The 16,858-nt window shown below is 47.0% G+C and overlaps 1 protein-coding gene across 3 annotated transcripts in view; it reads right to left on the reverse strand.

Moving 5' to 3' along the window:
* TOP3A (topoisomerase (DNA) III alpha) overlaps positions 1–16,858 on the reverse strand; it is a 55,270-nt gene that overhangs the window by 17,794 nt on the left and 20,618 nt on the right. For all 3 annotated transcript variants that reach the window (XM_011975284.1, XM_011975283.1, XM_011975285.1), the window contains 9 exons: positions 16,290–16,398; positions 13,753–13,896; positions 13,448–13,618; positions 13,028–13,128; positions 10,661–10,735; positions 7,296–7,378; positions 5,963–6,170; positions 3,914–4,099; positions 3,629–3,758 (listed from right to left, as the gene is read on the reverse strand). In XM_011975284.1, the coding sequence (XP_011830674.1) occupies positions 3,629–3,758; positions 3,914–4,099; positions 5,963–6,170; positions 7,296–7,378; positions 10,661–10,735; positions 13,028–13,128; positions 13,448–13,618; positions 13,753–13,896; positions 16,290–16,398 (1,207 nt within the window). The remainder of the gene's footprint in view (positions 1–3,628; positions 3,759–3,913; positions 4,100–5,962; positions 6,171–7,295; positions 7,379–10,660; positions 10,736–13,027; positions 13,129–13,447; positions 13,619–13,752; positions 13,897–16,289; positions 16,399–16,858) is intronic.

Raw genomic sequence — 16,858 nt, forward strand, 5'->3', positions numbered from 1 at the left:
GAGATTGTGCCACAGTACTCCAGCCTGGGCGAGAGTGAGACTCTGCCTCTAAAAAAAACAAAAACGTACACAAAAAAACCAAAACAATGAAATAGCAGTTCACACCTACCGGCAAAATCAAAAAGAGAGATAATACTAAGTAAGGATGTGGATGACCCGGAATCCTAGTGCCTTACTGGTGGAAACAAAAAATGGTACAGCCACTTCAGAAAAAAAAAAAAAAAAAGTGTAGTGGTTCCTAAAAATGTTAAATGTAGAGTTACCATGTAAACCAGCAATCCCACTCCTAAGTCTACACAAGAGAAATGAAAACACATGTCCACACAAAACCTTGTACAAAACTGTTCACAGCAGGATTATTTATAATAGCCAAAGACTAGAAACAACTCAAGTGTCCATCAACTGCAACCTCTGTCTTCCGGGTTCAAGCGATTATCTTGCCTCAGCCTCCTGAGTAGTTGGGATTACAGGCACCTGCCACCAAGCCCAGCTAATTTTTTCATTTTTAGTAGAGACAGTGTTTCACCATGTTGGCGAAGCTGGTCTCGAACTCCTGACTTCCAGTGATCTGCCACGTTGGCCTCCCAAAGTGCTGGATTACAGGTGTGAGCCACTGTGCCTGGCTCTTTATAGGAAATAACTAAAGTAGGCAAACCTGGCCAACATGGTGAAACCCTGTCTCTACTAAAAATAACAAAAATTAGCTGGGTGTGGTGGTGCGTGCCTGTAATCCTAGCTACTGGGGAGGCTGAGGCAGGAGAATCGCTTGAACCCGGGTGGCAGAAGTTGCAGTGAGCCGAGACTGCACCACTGCACTCCGGCTGGAGCAATAAGAGTAAAACTCCATCACAAACAAACAAACAAACAAACAAAAAAACCCAAAAACCTGACTATGGTGATAGCTGCACAACTTTGTAAATATGCTAAAAAATGTAAATTACACATTTGAAAGAGATGAACTGTACGGTATATAAATAAGACTGTTAATAATCTTTTTTGTGTGTGTGACGGAGTCTCTCTCTGTCACAAGGCTGAAGTGCAGTGGCGCAAACTCGGCACACTGCAACCTCTCCCTCACAGGTTCAAGCAATTCTCCTGCCTCAGCCTCCTGGGTAGCTAGGATTATAGGCGTCAGTTATCATACCCATCGATTTTTTGTATTTTTAGTAGAGATGGGGTTTCACCACATTGTCCAGGCTGCTCTTGAACTCCTGACCTCAAGTCTTGAACTCCTGACCCCCTGCCTTGGCCTCCCAAAGTGCTGGGATTATAGGTGTGAGACACAATGCCCAGTCTGTTAATAATCTTTTAAAAATATTATTATTATTATTTTTTTGTTAAGTGTACCTCTCTGTGGTTCCTTTACTTAGAAATCCTAGAAGACTCCCTGCTGACCACGTATCACCATCTAAGCCCTTCAACTGGGCAAGCCAAGGCCCTGTAAAGTCAGGCATGGATCATCTTTCCAGACACCTTCTATGGCCACCACCCCCAATCCAGCTACAGCAGGCTTTTGCTTTCCTGCTCCTGTGCCTTCCTCAGGCCTGCCCTGCACTGGGCTGCCCTTCGTTGATCCAGCAGTCTTACTATGAAGTTTTGGTCCAGCTCAAACGCCAGCCTACCCATGACATTTGCTTCCCTGCCTACTCCCTGCAGAACCCATTACATTGTATTCAATGTGTTGGTTTGGTTCTTCTGTTAGATTGAGAAGTTAAAAAATGAGGTCTTATTCCTCTTTGTGTCTCTGGTGCTTAGTCCAAGCTCTCACTATTGTGGGCCTCATGTGTTGTTTTTTTTTTTTTTTTGAGACAGGGTCTCGCTCTGTTGCCCAGGCTGGAGTGCAGTGGCTCAATCTCAGTGTACCTCACTCTCTGCCTCCCGGGCTCAAGTGATCCTCCCACCTCAGCCTCCCTACCTATAGGCATGCACCTAATTTTTTGTAGAGATGGTTTATTTTTTTTATTTTTGAGACGGAGTCTCACTCTGTCCTCCAGGCTAGAGTGCAGTGGCGTGATCTCAGCTCACGGTAAGCTCCGCCTCCCGGGTTTACACCATTCTCCTGCCTCAGCCTCCCGAGTAGCTGGGACTACAGGCGCCCGCCACTTCACCTGGCTAGTTTTCTGTGTTTTTTAGTAGAGACGGGGTTTCACCGTGTTAGCCAGGATGGTCTCAATCTCCTGACCTCAGATCCGCCTGTCTCGGCCTCCCAAAGTGCTGGGATTACAGGCTTGAGCCATCGCACCCAGCCAAGATGGTTTATTTTTTTGAGATGGAGTCTCACTGTCACCCAGGCTGGAGTGCAGTGGTGCAATCTTGGCTCACTGCATCCTCCACCTCCCGAGTTCATGCGATTCTCCTGTCTCAGCCTCCCAAGTAGCTTGGATTACAGGTGTCCACCACCATGCCTGGCTAATTTTTGTATTTTTAGTAGAGACAAGAGTTTCACTATGTCGGTCAGGCTGGTGGTCTTAAACTCCCTTCCTCAGGTGATCCAACCACTTCAGCCTCCCAAAGTGTTGGGATTACAGGCGTAAGTCACCACGCCCAGCAAGATGGGGTTTTACCGTGTTGCCCAAGCTGGTCTTGAACTCCTGGGCTCAAGTGATTCACCCATCTTGGCCTCCCAAAATGCTCGGATTACAGGTGTGAGCCACCGCATCCAGCCCTCATACATTTTTATCAAATAAATCATGATGGGTGAACCTCTACTAATTTTACCTAAACCTGCAGGGTTTCTGGATGTCCTAGTGATGGTCAAGGACTCCACGTTGGAGCACTGCTTCCTAAGTCACAGGCCTAAGAAACTCCCTTCGTGGGTGAGGCAGCTGCTTCTGTAACACATGCCCAGAGAGCTCTGCTTCCCCTCCACTGTGCTGCTGGTATTCCTGGACTAGGCTTGCCAGAGAAAGCCCTTGAGAGCCTTGAGAAAAACGAATGGAGGGGACAGCAGATTAGTTACAAGGACCTATCTGCAAAGCTTGAGCCATGGGACTTATTAGGAATAACACAATTCTGGCCCAGTGTTTTATTAAAACCTAGTTTCTGATTCCTAAGCAATTATGGGAAATGCTTTAACAAAAGGCTAAGAATCCAGTCACCCATAGCTAACAGCAGGGTCCTGGCACATACATGAGGCCAGCGTGAGCAGCCTAACTGAGCAGTGTGGGTGCACGCCTGCAGAGACAGCTGCCACCCTCACCCAATACTCCACACGGGAAGGAGGAGCCAGATCTGACACTTCAAAATGAAAACAGATTTTATGATGACTGTCCTAAGTTTTAATTGTTGGTTCCTTACATGCTGTTCTTATTCAAAAGAACAAAGCCTCATGTGGCCAACAGGTGCTCCCAGTTGGGCCCTCAAAGCCATGGGAAAAGTCTCTTACTACGTGCACAGCACAGTGCATGGTTTAAGAGCACTGACTGTGGAGGTATTCAGACCAGGTTTTAATAACACACACTTTGTGAACTTAGGTAAGTTCTTAACCTCTCTGAGCCTTATTTCAACCATAAAATGGGGATAAAGATACAGCAGCTGCATTAGACAATGGTTTGAAGACTAGAGGAAACCTGTGCCTGGTACACGGTAAGTGCTCAAGAGATGCGAGTTAACCAGAGGAGCCACTGACCAATGCCGTGCTTCTCCATGAGGGCAATGAGGTCGGCCTCGGTGAGCAGCTTGGGCGGGCTGGTCTCCCCATCCACCATCTCCACGGTGCTGGGCTGAAAGCGGGAGGCTCGCTCATAGACAGGGAGGATCTACAGGGAGCGGCAGGTGCAGCAGTCAGATGATTCCATTATCACACTCAGGCAAAAAATAACCTCATTTCAAGGAACACGGTCCTGCTCCACCAGAGAACTCAGGACTCGCAACACAACTGTCCTCCCTCTCCCTGGGGACCACTCTTGATCACCTTGTCACTCCAGTGATCATATGGATACACGTCCAGATAGTTTCGGGCCAGAATCACGAGGCCGTGGGCCACAAAGCGTTCCTGAGCGATGTCGATCTCCACTGTGGTCTCCTGCCCCTGAGCATCCTGGGAGCAGCAGGCCAGGAAATGGCGAACAATAAACTCGTACAGTCGCTGTTCGTCTCCCTAGGAAGAAACGAGGAGTTTGAAACTCCCCCTAGAATATCACCTCTCAAGGACAGGAGCATCGCTGGTAGCCTTAGCCAAATGTCCAGCACAGAAGAGGCCACACTGCTCCTCAGGCCCTGCACTAACATGGAGTGCCAGGCAAATAAGTCCTGGGGAGAGGATAGGTTTAGGTTGACACTTTCACAACTCAAATCTGGCAAAGATAAGCAAGGGAGTAATCTTCCCCTTCAGAGTGGTTCTTTGATGTAAACCCAATCTAAGCAGAAAACAAGATGAAAGCATAAGAAGTTGGCGAGAGACTCCTCAAATACAAGAGACACAGCAACACTGCACCTGGTGGCCTTAGCCCAACTTCATGCACACGTTTAAGCAGTAATTTGTCAGGGTAATTTTCAATTAGGTAATCAATGATTTAGTGAGTCTCACTCTATCAAAATGAGACATTTATACACATATCCAATAATTCCCCTTCTACGGATCTCTTCAAAGGAGTAACTGGAGAACCACAAAAATATTTATGTCTACAAATGTTAACTATAGTATCAAAAACATAAAAAACAGATTTGGCAAAATAAATTATGGCACATCTTTGCAATTGTTAAATATCATGCTTAATAGGCAATTTTTCCTCCCTTATAATCTTTTGTATTTCTTAAATTGTCTAAAATGAACATGTAATTTTTTTTTTTGAGACGGAGTCTTGCTCTATCACCCGGGCTGGAGTGCAGTGGCCGGATCTCAGCTCACTGCAAGCTCCGCCTCCCAGGTTCACGCCATTCTCCTGCCTCAGCCTCCCGAGTAGCTGGGACTACAGGCGCCCGCCACCGCGCCCGGCTAGTTTTTTGTATTTTTTAGTAGAGACAGGGTTTCACCGTGTTAGCCAGGATGGTCTCAATCTCCTGACCTCGTGATCTGTCTCCGCCTTCCAAAGTGCTGGGATTACAGGCTTGAGCCACCGCGCCCGGCCTAATTTTTTTTTTCAGAGTCTCACTCTGTCATCAGGTTGGAGTGCAGCGGTGCAATCTCAGTTTACTGCAACCTCCGCGTCCCGGGTTCAAGTGATTCTTCTGCCTCAGCATCCTGAGAGCTGGGACTACAGGCACACGCCACCACACCCAACTAATTTTTATATTTTTAGTAGAGACAGGTTTTCACCATGTTGGCCAAGATGGTCTCAATTTCCCAACCTCGTGATCCACCCGCCGTGTCCTCCTAAAGTGCTGGGATTACAGGCGTAAGCCACTGTGCCTGGCCATATTTTTAAAATCAGAAAGAATATATGTTATTAAAAGAAGGAGGAGAAGAACAAAAGACTAAGATTTCCCCAGCTTTGTGAGAAGCCTACAGATGTAAACAAGCCTAATGGCTCCTGTGCCTGCAGAGTCTGCCCCTGGCTGAAGAAATGACTGAGACAGACAAGAAGAGCTGAATGGGAAACTGCAATGACGTGGGGTGGCACGACTGGGGTGGCAGCAAAGTTTCAGGAGGCAACCAAAACTGAGCCAGTCTTGGGAGGATGGATAGAATTCTCTAGTTCCAGGGACTGGGAAGGCCACAAGGCTCACAGTGGGGGTAGGGGTCTGCACAGTGGTATGGGGAGGAGAGGTACCTAGGTTGCCTATGAAGGACTAGTAGGGAAGCAGCAGGAGCTGACGGAGAGTGGGGAGGTGGGGCTGGATTAAGACGGGGGCCCATCACGGGGAAGGGTGAAGCGGTCTTTCATCAAAGCAAGCGAAATGAGAGAGATCTCAAGATCACTGGTTTTTACAATCACAGCCCACAGAGTAAATTCAAATCTTACTACCAACCCCCAGCACTTCCCTCTGGGTTCCAGCAGGCAGCACATTCAGAGAAACCAACCTGTAAGCTGTTGGTATATTTGGTGGGGTGAATGGGAGGGTGAGCTTGGTCAGACTTGTTCCCATTGCGTGGGGTGGGACCACCCCGCTCTAGAATGCTCTGGGCAAAGGCCCCCCAGCGTGGATCGGGGGTCTGCTGTTCCACCAACACCGTCAGGTTTAAGTCTCTGGGAAAAATGTTTGTTTCTGTTCGGGGATAGCTGATGTACCTAAAACCAAGGCAAACAAACAGAAAAAGAAATTGCTAGGCTCTCTGGTCATTAAACAACTGAAAGCACCCACTAACACCTACAAACACTCATCTGATGTAGCCAACTCAACTGAAGGCAACCTGGGTTACCTGATTCAGAAAAGTTCTGAGATGAGATGCACCCACTCATGGGGTGAAAAGCAGCTGGCTCTCCTGCTAGGACACTCAAAGAAGCCAAAGGAGAAACAAAAGGGGCAGCACAGCACAGGATAAAGGCCAGCAGCCTCAGAACCTGGGGCTTGTCACTGGCCACTCTGAGGGTCAGTCTGACAGACCAACCCTGATGCACCACATGAGCCTCACTGACCCTGACAAGTTCCACCAGTGTGTGCTTCGAGATTTTTCTTAGAGTATACAAAGAATAATGCTGTCCAATAAAACTGTAACGTGGACTCTATTTGTTTTTCGTTTTTCCTTTTTGAGATAGTCTTGCTGTGGTGCCCAGGCTGAAGTATAGCAGCGCGATCTTGGCTCACTGTAGCCTCCGTCTCCCAAGCTAAAGTAATCCTCCTGCCTCAGCCTCCTGAACAGATAGGACTATAAGTGTGTGGCACAATGCCTGGCTAATTTTTCTTTTTTGTAGAGACAGGGTTTTGCTATGTTGCCCAGGTTGGTCTCGAACTCCTGAGCTCAAGCGATCCTCCTGCCTAGGCCTCCTAAGGTGCTTGGATTTCAGGTGTGACCCAGCATACCCAGTCTCTATTTGTAATTTTTGTTTTCTCCCAGAGATGGAGTCTCGCTCTGTCACCCAGGCTGGAGTGCAGTGGTGCAATCTCAGCTCACTGCAACCTCCGCCTCCTGGGTTAAATGATTCTCCTGCCTCCGCCTCCCCAGTAGTCGGGACTACAGGGGCGCAACACCACACCACACCCAGTTAATTTTTGTATTTTTAGTAGAGACGGGGTTTCACCATGTTGGCCAGGATGGTCTTGATCTCTTGACCTCATGATCTGCCTGCCTCGGCCTCCCAAAGTGCTGGGATTACAGGCGTGAGCCACCACGCCTGGCCCATAAACTCTATTTCTAAAATATTTCATCCTGATAAAGACGGTTCAAATTCTACTCCCAAATCCAGAATATTTACCCTTGAGTGTAGAGCTTCTCAGCAATCCTCATGGTTTCTTTAGCATTTATTCTCAACTTTCGAGAAGCCAGCTTCTCAAGCTCCTGTGAAATGGGTCAACAGGGATGTTAGGTGTATTGCATAAGTCAGGCAGCACAACTCAAATACACAACTCATCTTCAGTCAAATCTGGCCCCTGTCACTCCAGGTGCTTCTGTCAAACAGAGCGGAAAAGACTGCCCAACAACAATTTCTGGGCCTGCCAGGCAGAGTCAGATCCTAGCCTAGTGGTTCTCAGGCTTTAATGTGTGTAGGACTCAACTGGGAAGCCAGCAGATTTGGGGCCCTGACCACTGGGGAAGCTGCTATGTTGTGCAGACTGATTTTGAACTCCTGGCCTCAAGCAATCCTCCCTCTCTGACCCCCCAAAATGCAAGGATCACAAGCGTGAGCTACCATACCCAGCCGAAAACTCCATTTTTTTTTTTTTTTTGAGTCTCACCCTGTAGCCTAGGCTGGAGTGCAATGGCATGATCTCGGCCCACTGCAACCTCCACCTCCTGGGTCCAAGTGATTCTCCTGCTTCAGCCTCCCAAGTAGCTGGGATTACAGCACCACCACGCTTGGCAAATTTTTGTATTTTTAGTAGAGATGCGGTTTTGCCATGTTGGCCTGGCTGGTCTTGAATACCCGACCTCAGGTGATCTGCTCGCCTCGGCCTCCCAAAGTGCTGGGATTACAGACGTGAGCCACCACGTCTGGCCAGAAATCTACATTTTAAAAATTTTTTCATTTTCGAGACCGAGTCTCGCTCTTGTTGCCCAGACTGCAGTGCAGTGGCACGATTTCGACTCCCTGCAACCTCTGCCTCCCAGGTTCTTGCAATTCGCCTGCCTCAGCCTCCTGAGTAGCTGGGACTACAGGCGCTCACCACGGCTAGCTAATTTTTGTGTTTTCAGTAGAGACGGCGTTTTGCCATGTTGTGATTACAGGCGTGAGCCACCGCCTCTGGCCCAGTCTACATATATATATATATATATTTTCAGATGGAGTCTCACTCTGTCATCCAGGCTGGAGTGCAGTGGCGCGATCTCGGCTCACTGTAAGCGCTGCCTCCTGGGTTCATGCCAATTCTCCTGCCTCAGCCTCCCGAGTAGCTGGGAATACAGGTACCTGCCACCACACCTGGCTGATTTTTTGTATTTTTAGTAGAGATGGGGTTTCACCATGTTAGCCAGGATGGTCTCGATCTCCTGACCTCATGATCTGCCTGCCTCAGCCTCCCAAAGTGCTGCGATTACAGGCCTGAGCCACTGTGCCCAGGCTGAAATCTACATTTTTTAACAAAGCCGTCTAATACACTGTTCAAACACAGACAGTCTTGAGAACCACACTTTGGGAACACCACCCAAGCCCTGGTAAATTCTCCTGGAGGGTGAAAACCCCAGGAGGCCTCCTGGGGGATAACAGATGTTTTTTTCCCTAGGTGACAAGTTAACAGTGCTGATGACTATATGTCACACTAAAGCATACTTAACCAGTGAGGACTAAAAAACATAAGCCTACTATATAAAATCAATGCAGCTGGGCGTGGTGGCTCATGCCTCTAATCCCAGTACTTTGGGAGGCCAAGGCAGGCAGATCACGAGTTCAAGAGATTGAGACTATCCTGGTCAACATGGTGAAATCCCGTCTCTACTGAAAATATAAAAATTAGCTGTGTGTGGTGGCATGCACCTGTAGTCCCAGCTACTCATGAGGCTGAGGCAGGAGAATCGCTTGAGCCTGGGAGATGGATGCTGCAGTGAGCCAAGATCACGCCACTGCACTCCAGCCTGGCGACCAGAGCAAGACTCCCTCTCAAAAAACAAACAAACAAACAAGCAAACAAAATGCATAACTGCCCCCATGCAATCCCTCCACACATATACACATTTACTGTGGCTTGCCCAAGACAAAGAATGCACTGCCCACCAGTCCCTGTGTGCTTCTTAGCCTGCATGCTTGTTAGCCTTAGTGTTCTGTACGTCCAACCTTCAGAGTGAATTCTAATAGTAATTCTATCCCCAATTTTCCTGCTAAGTGGTGACTGAGAAGGCATACTCCTAATGTGATTTACTCAGACTTGTGTTCCGTCAGGCTCTTCCTGGGGTCAAATAATTTGAGAAGCCCTGTTCTAAAGTAGGTTCATATAGCAGATTATTTAAAGTAATATTTACACAGATTATGCAGCAACATGAAAAAATGCTTGCGTGGAAAACACAAGCTACTTTAGTTATAATGCTGTAAAAACATGCATGTTAAAAAACTGGAAGAGATACTAGTAATTATGTAAGGATGGTTGTCTTCCTCTTTTTGTTTCCCAAATCTCAGGCAATGCAGTTATATTGCAATTGTTTTTTTTTTTTGAGACGGAGTCTCGTTCTGTCGCCCAGGCTGGAGTGCAGTGGACGGATCTCAGCTCATTGCAAGCTCCGCCTCCCGGGTTTACGCCATTCTCCTGCCTCAGCCTCCCGAGCAGCTGGGACTACAGGCGCCCACCACCTCGCCCAGCTAGTTTTTTGTATTTTGTAGTAGAGACGGGGTTTCACCATGTTAGCCAGGATGGTCTCGATCTCCTGACCTCGTGATCCGCCCGTCTTGGCCTCCCAAAGTGCTGGGATTACAGGCTTGAGCCACTGCGCCCGGCCGCAGTTGTTAACAACAACAACAACAAAAAAAAAGCCAGGTGTGGTGGCTCACGCCTGTTATCCCAGCACTTTGGGAAGCTGAGGTGGGCAGATCACCTGATGGTGGTGTATGCCTATAATCCCAGCTGCTCGGGAGGCTGAGGCAGGAGAATCGCTTGAACCCGGGAGGCGGAAGTTGTGGTAAGCCAAGACCGCACCATTGCACTCCAGCCTGGGCAACATCTCAAAAAAAAAACTCAAAAAAATCTCAAAAAGAAAAAAAAAACCATTAAGAGGCCAGGCAGTGGTTGGGTGTGGTGGCTTATGCCTGTAATCCCAGTACTTTGGGAGGCTGGGGCTGGAGAATCACTTGAGGCCAAGAGTTTGAGACCAGCCTGGTCAACATAGTGAGATTCCGTCTCTACAAAAAAATTATAAAAATAATTAACTGGTCATCATGGCACATGGCTATAGTCCGAGCTACTTGGGAGGCTGAGGTGGGAGATCTCTTGAGCCCAGAAGTCTGAGTCTACAAAAACAAAACAAACAAAAAAAACAAACAGTAAGGCTAAGCAGGACCGTGTCTTTCTCAAGCATTTTCTTGTGTGGCCTGGTGATGGGTGATATTTTCTTCCACCAAGCCACAGTCTAGGCAGTAGAACCACGGCCTCAAAACAGTGTTTCCCCAGTGCCTGAAACAGCCTGTCCGGAACATACCACAGTGTCCAAAGCTTGAGGCCGCCACTTGCTCTTGGGCTTAGATCTGACCTCTACCACAGTTGCCATGGGATCCTAGAAAGCCAGGAAAGAAAAGACCATGTTAACCTGTTAGTGCATCATCCCCATCCTTCCTGTGGATAGCCCATGCCAGTCCTTCCAGATCAAACTGACGACCACCAGCTAGGCCTGCAGTGACAGCCTAGGAGAGTGCCCACTTAATGTCGCTTGTAGCTGACAGCAAGATAGACACCATCACTACTTTCCCACTCAAACCAAGATTGCGAAGGGCAATTTGACAAGCCTTAAGGTGCTTCCTCCAGAGACTATGAAATCCAACAGCCTATGCATTGCCTGAATACAGTTTTCTATGTACACATGCACAGTGCTCCTTCTGTTGTTGTTTTGTTTAAAATACAGAGATAGGGTCTTGCTATGTTACCCAGTCTGGCCCAGAAGTCCTGGGCTCAAGCAATACTCCCATAAGCCACCATGCTTGGCCCAGTGCTCCTTTAAAAAAAAAAAAATTCAGGATAATACAGAGTTAGAAACAGGAGAAATTGCCGGGTGCGGTGGCTCACGCCTGTAATCCCACCACTTTGGGAGGCTGAGGCAGGTGGATCACAAGGTCAAGAGAGCTAGACCATCCTGGCCAACATGGTGAAAACCCATCTCTACTAAAAATACAAAAATTAGCTAGGTGTGTTGGCGCATGCCTGTAGTGCCAGCTACTGGGGAGGCTGAGGCAGGAGAATCGCCTGAACCCAGGAGGTAGAGGTTGCAGTGAGCCAAGATCGTGCTGTTGCACTCCAGCCTGGCGACAGAGCCAGACTCTGTCTCAGGGAAAAGAAAAAAAGAAATAGGAGAAATTATACAATACAAGCTAGAGACCTTTAATCTTAAAACCAACTTCATAGTTTGCATCGCCCACCACGTAGTCCCGTACCACATCCGACTGAAGGAGAAACAGGGCGGGCCTTTTTATTACTTACTTTTATATTTTATTATTATTTAAGTTGATCTTTTTTTTTTTTTTTTTTGAGGCAGTATCTCATTCTGTCACCCAGGCTGAAGTGCAGCGGCATAATCATGGCTCACTGCAGCCTCAACCTGCTGAGCTCAAGCAATTCTCCCACCTCAGCCTCCCAAGTAGATGGAACTATATGCAGGTGCCACCACGCCCAGCTAATTTTTTTCTTTTTTGTAAAGATGGGGTTTCACTATGAAACCTCGGCTGGTGGTCTTTTTATTTAACAAATAATTGTGCAGTGTTACAGAGACTCCCAATGGTCCAGGGTCAAAGGTGGAGTGAAAGAGAGATGGAGACAGCAGCACGGTCTGCAGAAGGGGTAGGGACACACTGGGATTCGGTTGTGCTCTGCCACGTACAGCTCTCACGTGTCTGTGGGTAAGTCTCTTCACTTTCTTTAGCTTCTTCATCTGGAAAATGGGGATGCTATCACTGCCTTCACAGGAATTATTAGGATTAAACAAAACAACACATAACAAAGTGTGCCTGGTCCATAGTGGGTACTGCACAGTTATCACATCCCTTGCCTAATTAGTAACAAATCTGCCAGTGGGCTGCAGCCAGAAGCACACCATAAATTAAGCCTAGAGAGCTCGGAATTTTACTTAAGCATGACTCTGTGCAGTCCCTGGGTTAAACCAGGCTGTTATGTGCTAATAGGAAGTGACATCAGAAAGGAAACCATACAGCCCAAGGGCCAGGAAACGTTAGGGTGGGTCCTAACTCTGCCACTGACTGGCCTATGGCCCGGGCCAGTCTTGCTCCCTTCTATAGCACATGCATGTCCCACCCACCCTCCAGCCCTCTCCCTAACCTCTCCAGCCTCTGCTCCAGTGTAACCTCTCCCCTCCCTGTCCCTCCAGCCTTTCTCTATCCCTTTCCCTTGCCTTATTTTCTTCCTAGCTTTTATCAGTATATAAAATTAACCCACTAATTTGTGACTTTCACTTCTCTAGATTTCCTCACGCGACCAACAAAGAGGGGGCTGAGCCAAACGCTGTCCATTCTCTCCTAGCTCTATAAGTCAATGACCTGGACTGGTCTAGCTAATCCTTGATAATTCCTGGTGACAGTATACGCCACAAGAGGAGATTTCAACTATACATTTCCCAAAATTTCTGATTTTATCTAAAAAGAATGCAGATACTTCCCTTTTCCTTTTAGTGCTGTTTTCAGGGGGTTCTAGTCTTACTGGTCCCCAAAGTGATCCCGAGATGCAAACTTAAAGCTAAAGTCCAATGGGAGAACGAGATAGATCACCTCTGCCAACAGTGGGAGTGATCTGGGAGGTGTGCAGAATGCTTCCTAGATCATTAAGGGTTCGAAGGACTTCTTACCTCCATACACAACTGATAGAGAACTAGGCAAGCCGTGTGGTTAAAGAGTCGATGCCTTTTCCAGTTGAATTCTACGATACCATCTTTGTGGTCATGAGTTACTATATTAAGGAGAGACAAACAGAAAGGCTGTGTCTCAGAGAAGCCACATGATATGACAGATAGGAAAAGGTTTATCTGTGTCTCAGAGAAGCCACATGATATGACAGATAGGAAAAGGTGGTGAAAGTCAAAGGAATATCAAATAAGGAAGAATTTCCAGATAACAAAGGGAACTTTAAGAGGATTGTAATGGGCCAGGGAGGATGACAGCAAGACTAAAATAAATTACATCTTTATTAGTGCTATTAACGCTCACAGTCCCCTTCCTTAACCTTGGGCCCATAGGTCCCAGGCCATAACCCCCACTCCAGGCCCTACCTTTAATTCTGTGGAAGATTTCTGGTACAAAAGCCTGAATGGCTTTGAACCGCTCCACCACAAAGCCCAATGTGGGGAACTGGCAGCTGCCATAACTGATGAGCTGCTCTGCCAGCACCTCAGGAAAAATCTTCTGAAGCCGCAGGGTCTGGAACCTAGTAAAGGCAGCTCCTGGAGAGTGAAGGAAGGTGAAAATGGTGGCTAATAAGAGTCCAGGGCTGGCTGCACATATCTACACAGAGCCCATTTTTGGTCCCATAACACAACATTAATGTGGCCATGGGGGGGTCTGCCTAGCTCCTCACCAATCCTCAGGTCCAGCTCCTGCCTCACATCCACAGCATCGCTCACCCTCTGATCGGGCTCAGTCAGGTTTTCACAAGCTGTCCTGACGGCACGGGGTGTGATCTCAGAGAATCGGGCTCGCAACACCTGCAGATTGGGCTTTACTGCAGAACACAAGGCATTACCAAGGTCAAAGTCAAACCACACTGCCCTCCATCATAAAGGACTCACTTTTCTTAAAGCCCCTTGAAATAAAGGCAAACCAGTTCAAGAAGCTGTGAGGTGACCAATTTACCTATTAGGTTAAATCAATGGTGTACAGTGTCTAAAGAGGAAACACCACCATAACCTTTAAACTGAGTATACTCTCAAAAATAGTGATGGAGCTAATCTTAGCTAGTAACTGTGGGGAAAAGAAAGAGAGACAGATTGTTACTTTGTCTATGTAGAAAAAGGAAAACATAAAGAAACTCCATTTTGATCTGTACTAAGAAAAACTGTTGTGCTTTGAGATGCTGTTAATCTGTGACTCTTGTCCCAACCCTGTGCTCACAAAAACATGTGCTGTATTGGCTAAAGGTTTAAGGGATTTAGGGCTGTGCAGGATGTGCTTTGTCAAAAATGTGTTTGTAGGCAGTACACTTTGTGAAAGACATCACCATTCTCCATTCTCTATTAACCAGAGACACAATGCACTGCGGAAGGCCGCAGGGACTCCTGCCCAAGAAAGCCTGGGTATTGTCCAGGTTTCCCCCCACTGAGACAGCCTGAGATATGGCCTTGTGGGAAGGGAAAGACCTTACAGCCCCCCAGCCTGACACTCGTAAAGGGTCAGTGCTGAGGAGGATTAGCGAAAGAGTAAAGTCTGTATGTGGTTGCGGTAAGAGGAAGGCATCTGTCTCCTGCACGTCTCTGGGAATGGAATGACTCGGTGTAAAACCGACCATATATTATATTCTGAGATAGGAGAAAACCGCTGTATGGCTGGAGGCGAGACATCATGGTGGCAATACTGCTCTGTTACTCTTTACTTCGCTGAGATGTTTATGTAAAGTTAAACATAAATCTAGCCTATGTACACATCCAGGCACAGCACCCTTCCTTAAACTTATTTATGACACAGAGTCTTTTGTTCACATGTTTTCCTGCTGACCCTCTCCCCACCATCACCCTACAATCAAACCGCATTCCCCTCGCCGAGATAGTAAAGATAGTGATCAATAAACACTGAGGGAACTCAGAGACCAGCGCCAGTGTAGGTCCTCACTTACTGAGCACCAGTCCCCTGGGCCCACTTTTCTTCCTCTATACTTTGTCTCTGTGTGTGTTATTTCTTTTCTCAGTCTCTCGTCTCCACCTTGCGAGAAATACCCATGCCCCTTCCGTAACTAAAATACTAAAATGCTCTTGGTGAGCATTGTTTTTTTTTTTTTTTGAGACAGTCTCACTCTGTCACCCAGGCTGGAGTGCGGTGGTACAATCTCGGCTCACTGCAACCTCTGCCTCCTGGGTTCAAGCAATTCTCCTGCCTCAGCCTCTTGAGTAGCTGGGACTACAGGCACATGCCACCACACCTGGCTAATTTTTGTAATTTTAGTAGGGACAGGGTTTCACCACGTTGACTAGGCTGGTCTCGAACACCTGACCTCAGGAGATCCACCTGCCTCAGTCTTCCAAAGTGCTGGGATTACAGGCATGAGCCACCGTGCCTGGCTGCCTTTTGAGACTTTAATCTTACTTGCTCTCTCAGGCCTTTTGGGAAAAGAAAAATACTATCAATTAAAGGGTTTTGTGGGGGAATTTCATGTCCCTTCAGGAAAGAATATAGGACATACACACACTGTCCTTTAAAGTTAATGCACTTAAATTTCCAGGAGTCATTACAGCGCTGAACACAAAACCACTAAACGAAAATAGCAACCCCACCCTCTGAGCTAGAGAATGGCCGGCCCGTTCATCACTTCCTCTAAGTTACCCAAAACCATTAACACGGCGAGAGCCTTTAAATCCACTGCAACAATTATTTATTAATAGTCGAGTACTGTATAAAAGGAGAGATTAAAAAAGAAAACAGAACATTTTGTAATTATTCTTTGTACTTTACTTGTGATATATTCACTCTTTTACACATATTCAATATGTAATTTTATTTTTCTATTTTTGTTTTCATTAACCAAATACTAAAATAATTCAATATATAACAACAACAACAAAAAGAATATAAAGTCCCTGTTCTCAAGGAGCTGGGTATCTGCTTGTATGCTTGTACCTAACAAGGAATGAGTCCTGGTCTAAATGGTTTACATCACGCATTAACTCATCTAATCTCTGTGGCAGTCCCAGGAAACATGTTGGATTGGCCTGATATTACAGACAAGGAAGTCGAGGCTCCCAATGGCTCAGTGATTTGCTCCAGGACACATGGCTGGTGGGACTCACAGACCGACAGGGAAAGTATCTGCAGAGGAACTCATCCGTGGCTCACTTGCACATACAAATGAGAACACTCTATTTATGGAATCCCAAAGTAGAGAAAGTCAGCAGCAGCAGCACTTACCAGTCTTACACACGTGGATAATCTCAAACCCAATGTTTTCGCCTTCTCTATCACAGTCAGTCCAGATCACCAGAGCCTGGCACTGGCGAGTCTCTCGTTCCAGAGTTTTCTGAAGTTCACAGTGGAATAAGAGTGGTGAGAACAGAATTGCAGAACAGTGACTTGACACCTCTATGCTAAGGGGATCTGACTGAAGGTTAATAATATTCTTGGAGTGTGACAACTTGGCGAAGGAAAGAGACCAGAGAAAACTGCTCTCATTGGTCCTAATGATCATATAACCCCTTAGAACCACAAATGAGTTTCTAGAATAGAGGGTTTAATATAACTTCCCCAATATGACGAAACCTAAAATTCAGCTCTAACACACACACACTTCAAGTGGTTCTGATTATGACCTGGTTAAAAAAAACAAACCCCGGCTGGGCACGGTGGCTCACGCCTATAATCCCAGCACTTTGGGAGGCTGAGGTGGGTGGATCATGAGGTCAGGAGATTGAGACCATCCTGGTTAACATGGTGAAACCCCGTCTCTACTAAACATACAAAAAATTAGCTGGGCATGGTGG

Source organism: Mandrillus leucophaeus, unplaced genomic scaffold (genome assembly GCF_000951045.1).
Source record: "Mandrillus leucophaeus isolate KB7577 unplaced genomic scaffold, Mleu.le_1.0 Scaffold153, whole genome shotgun sequence".
In the NCBI taxonomy this organism is placed as follows: domain Eukaryota; kingdom Metazoa; phylum Chordata; class Mammalia; order Primates; family Cercopithecidae; genus Mandrillus; species Mandrillus leucophaeus.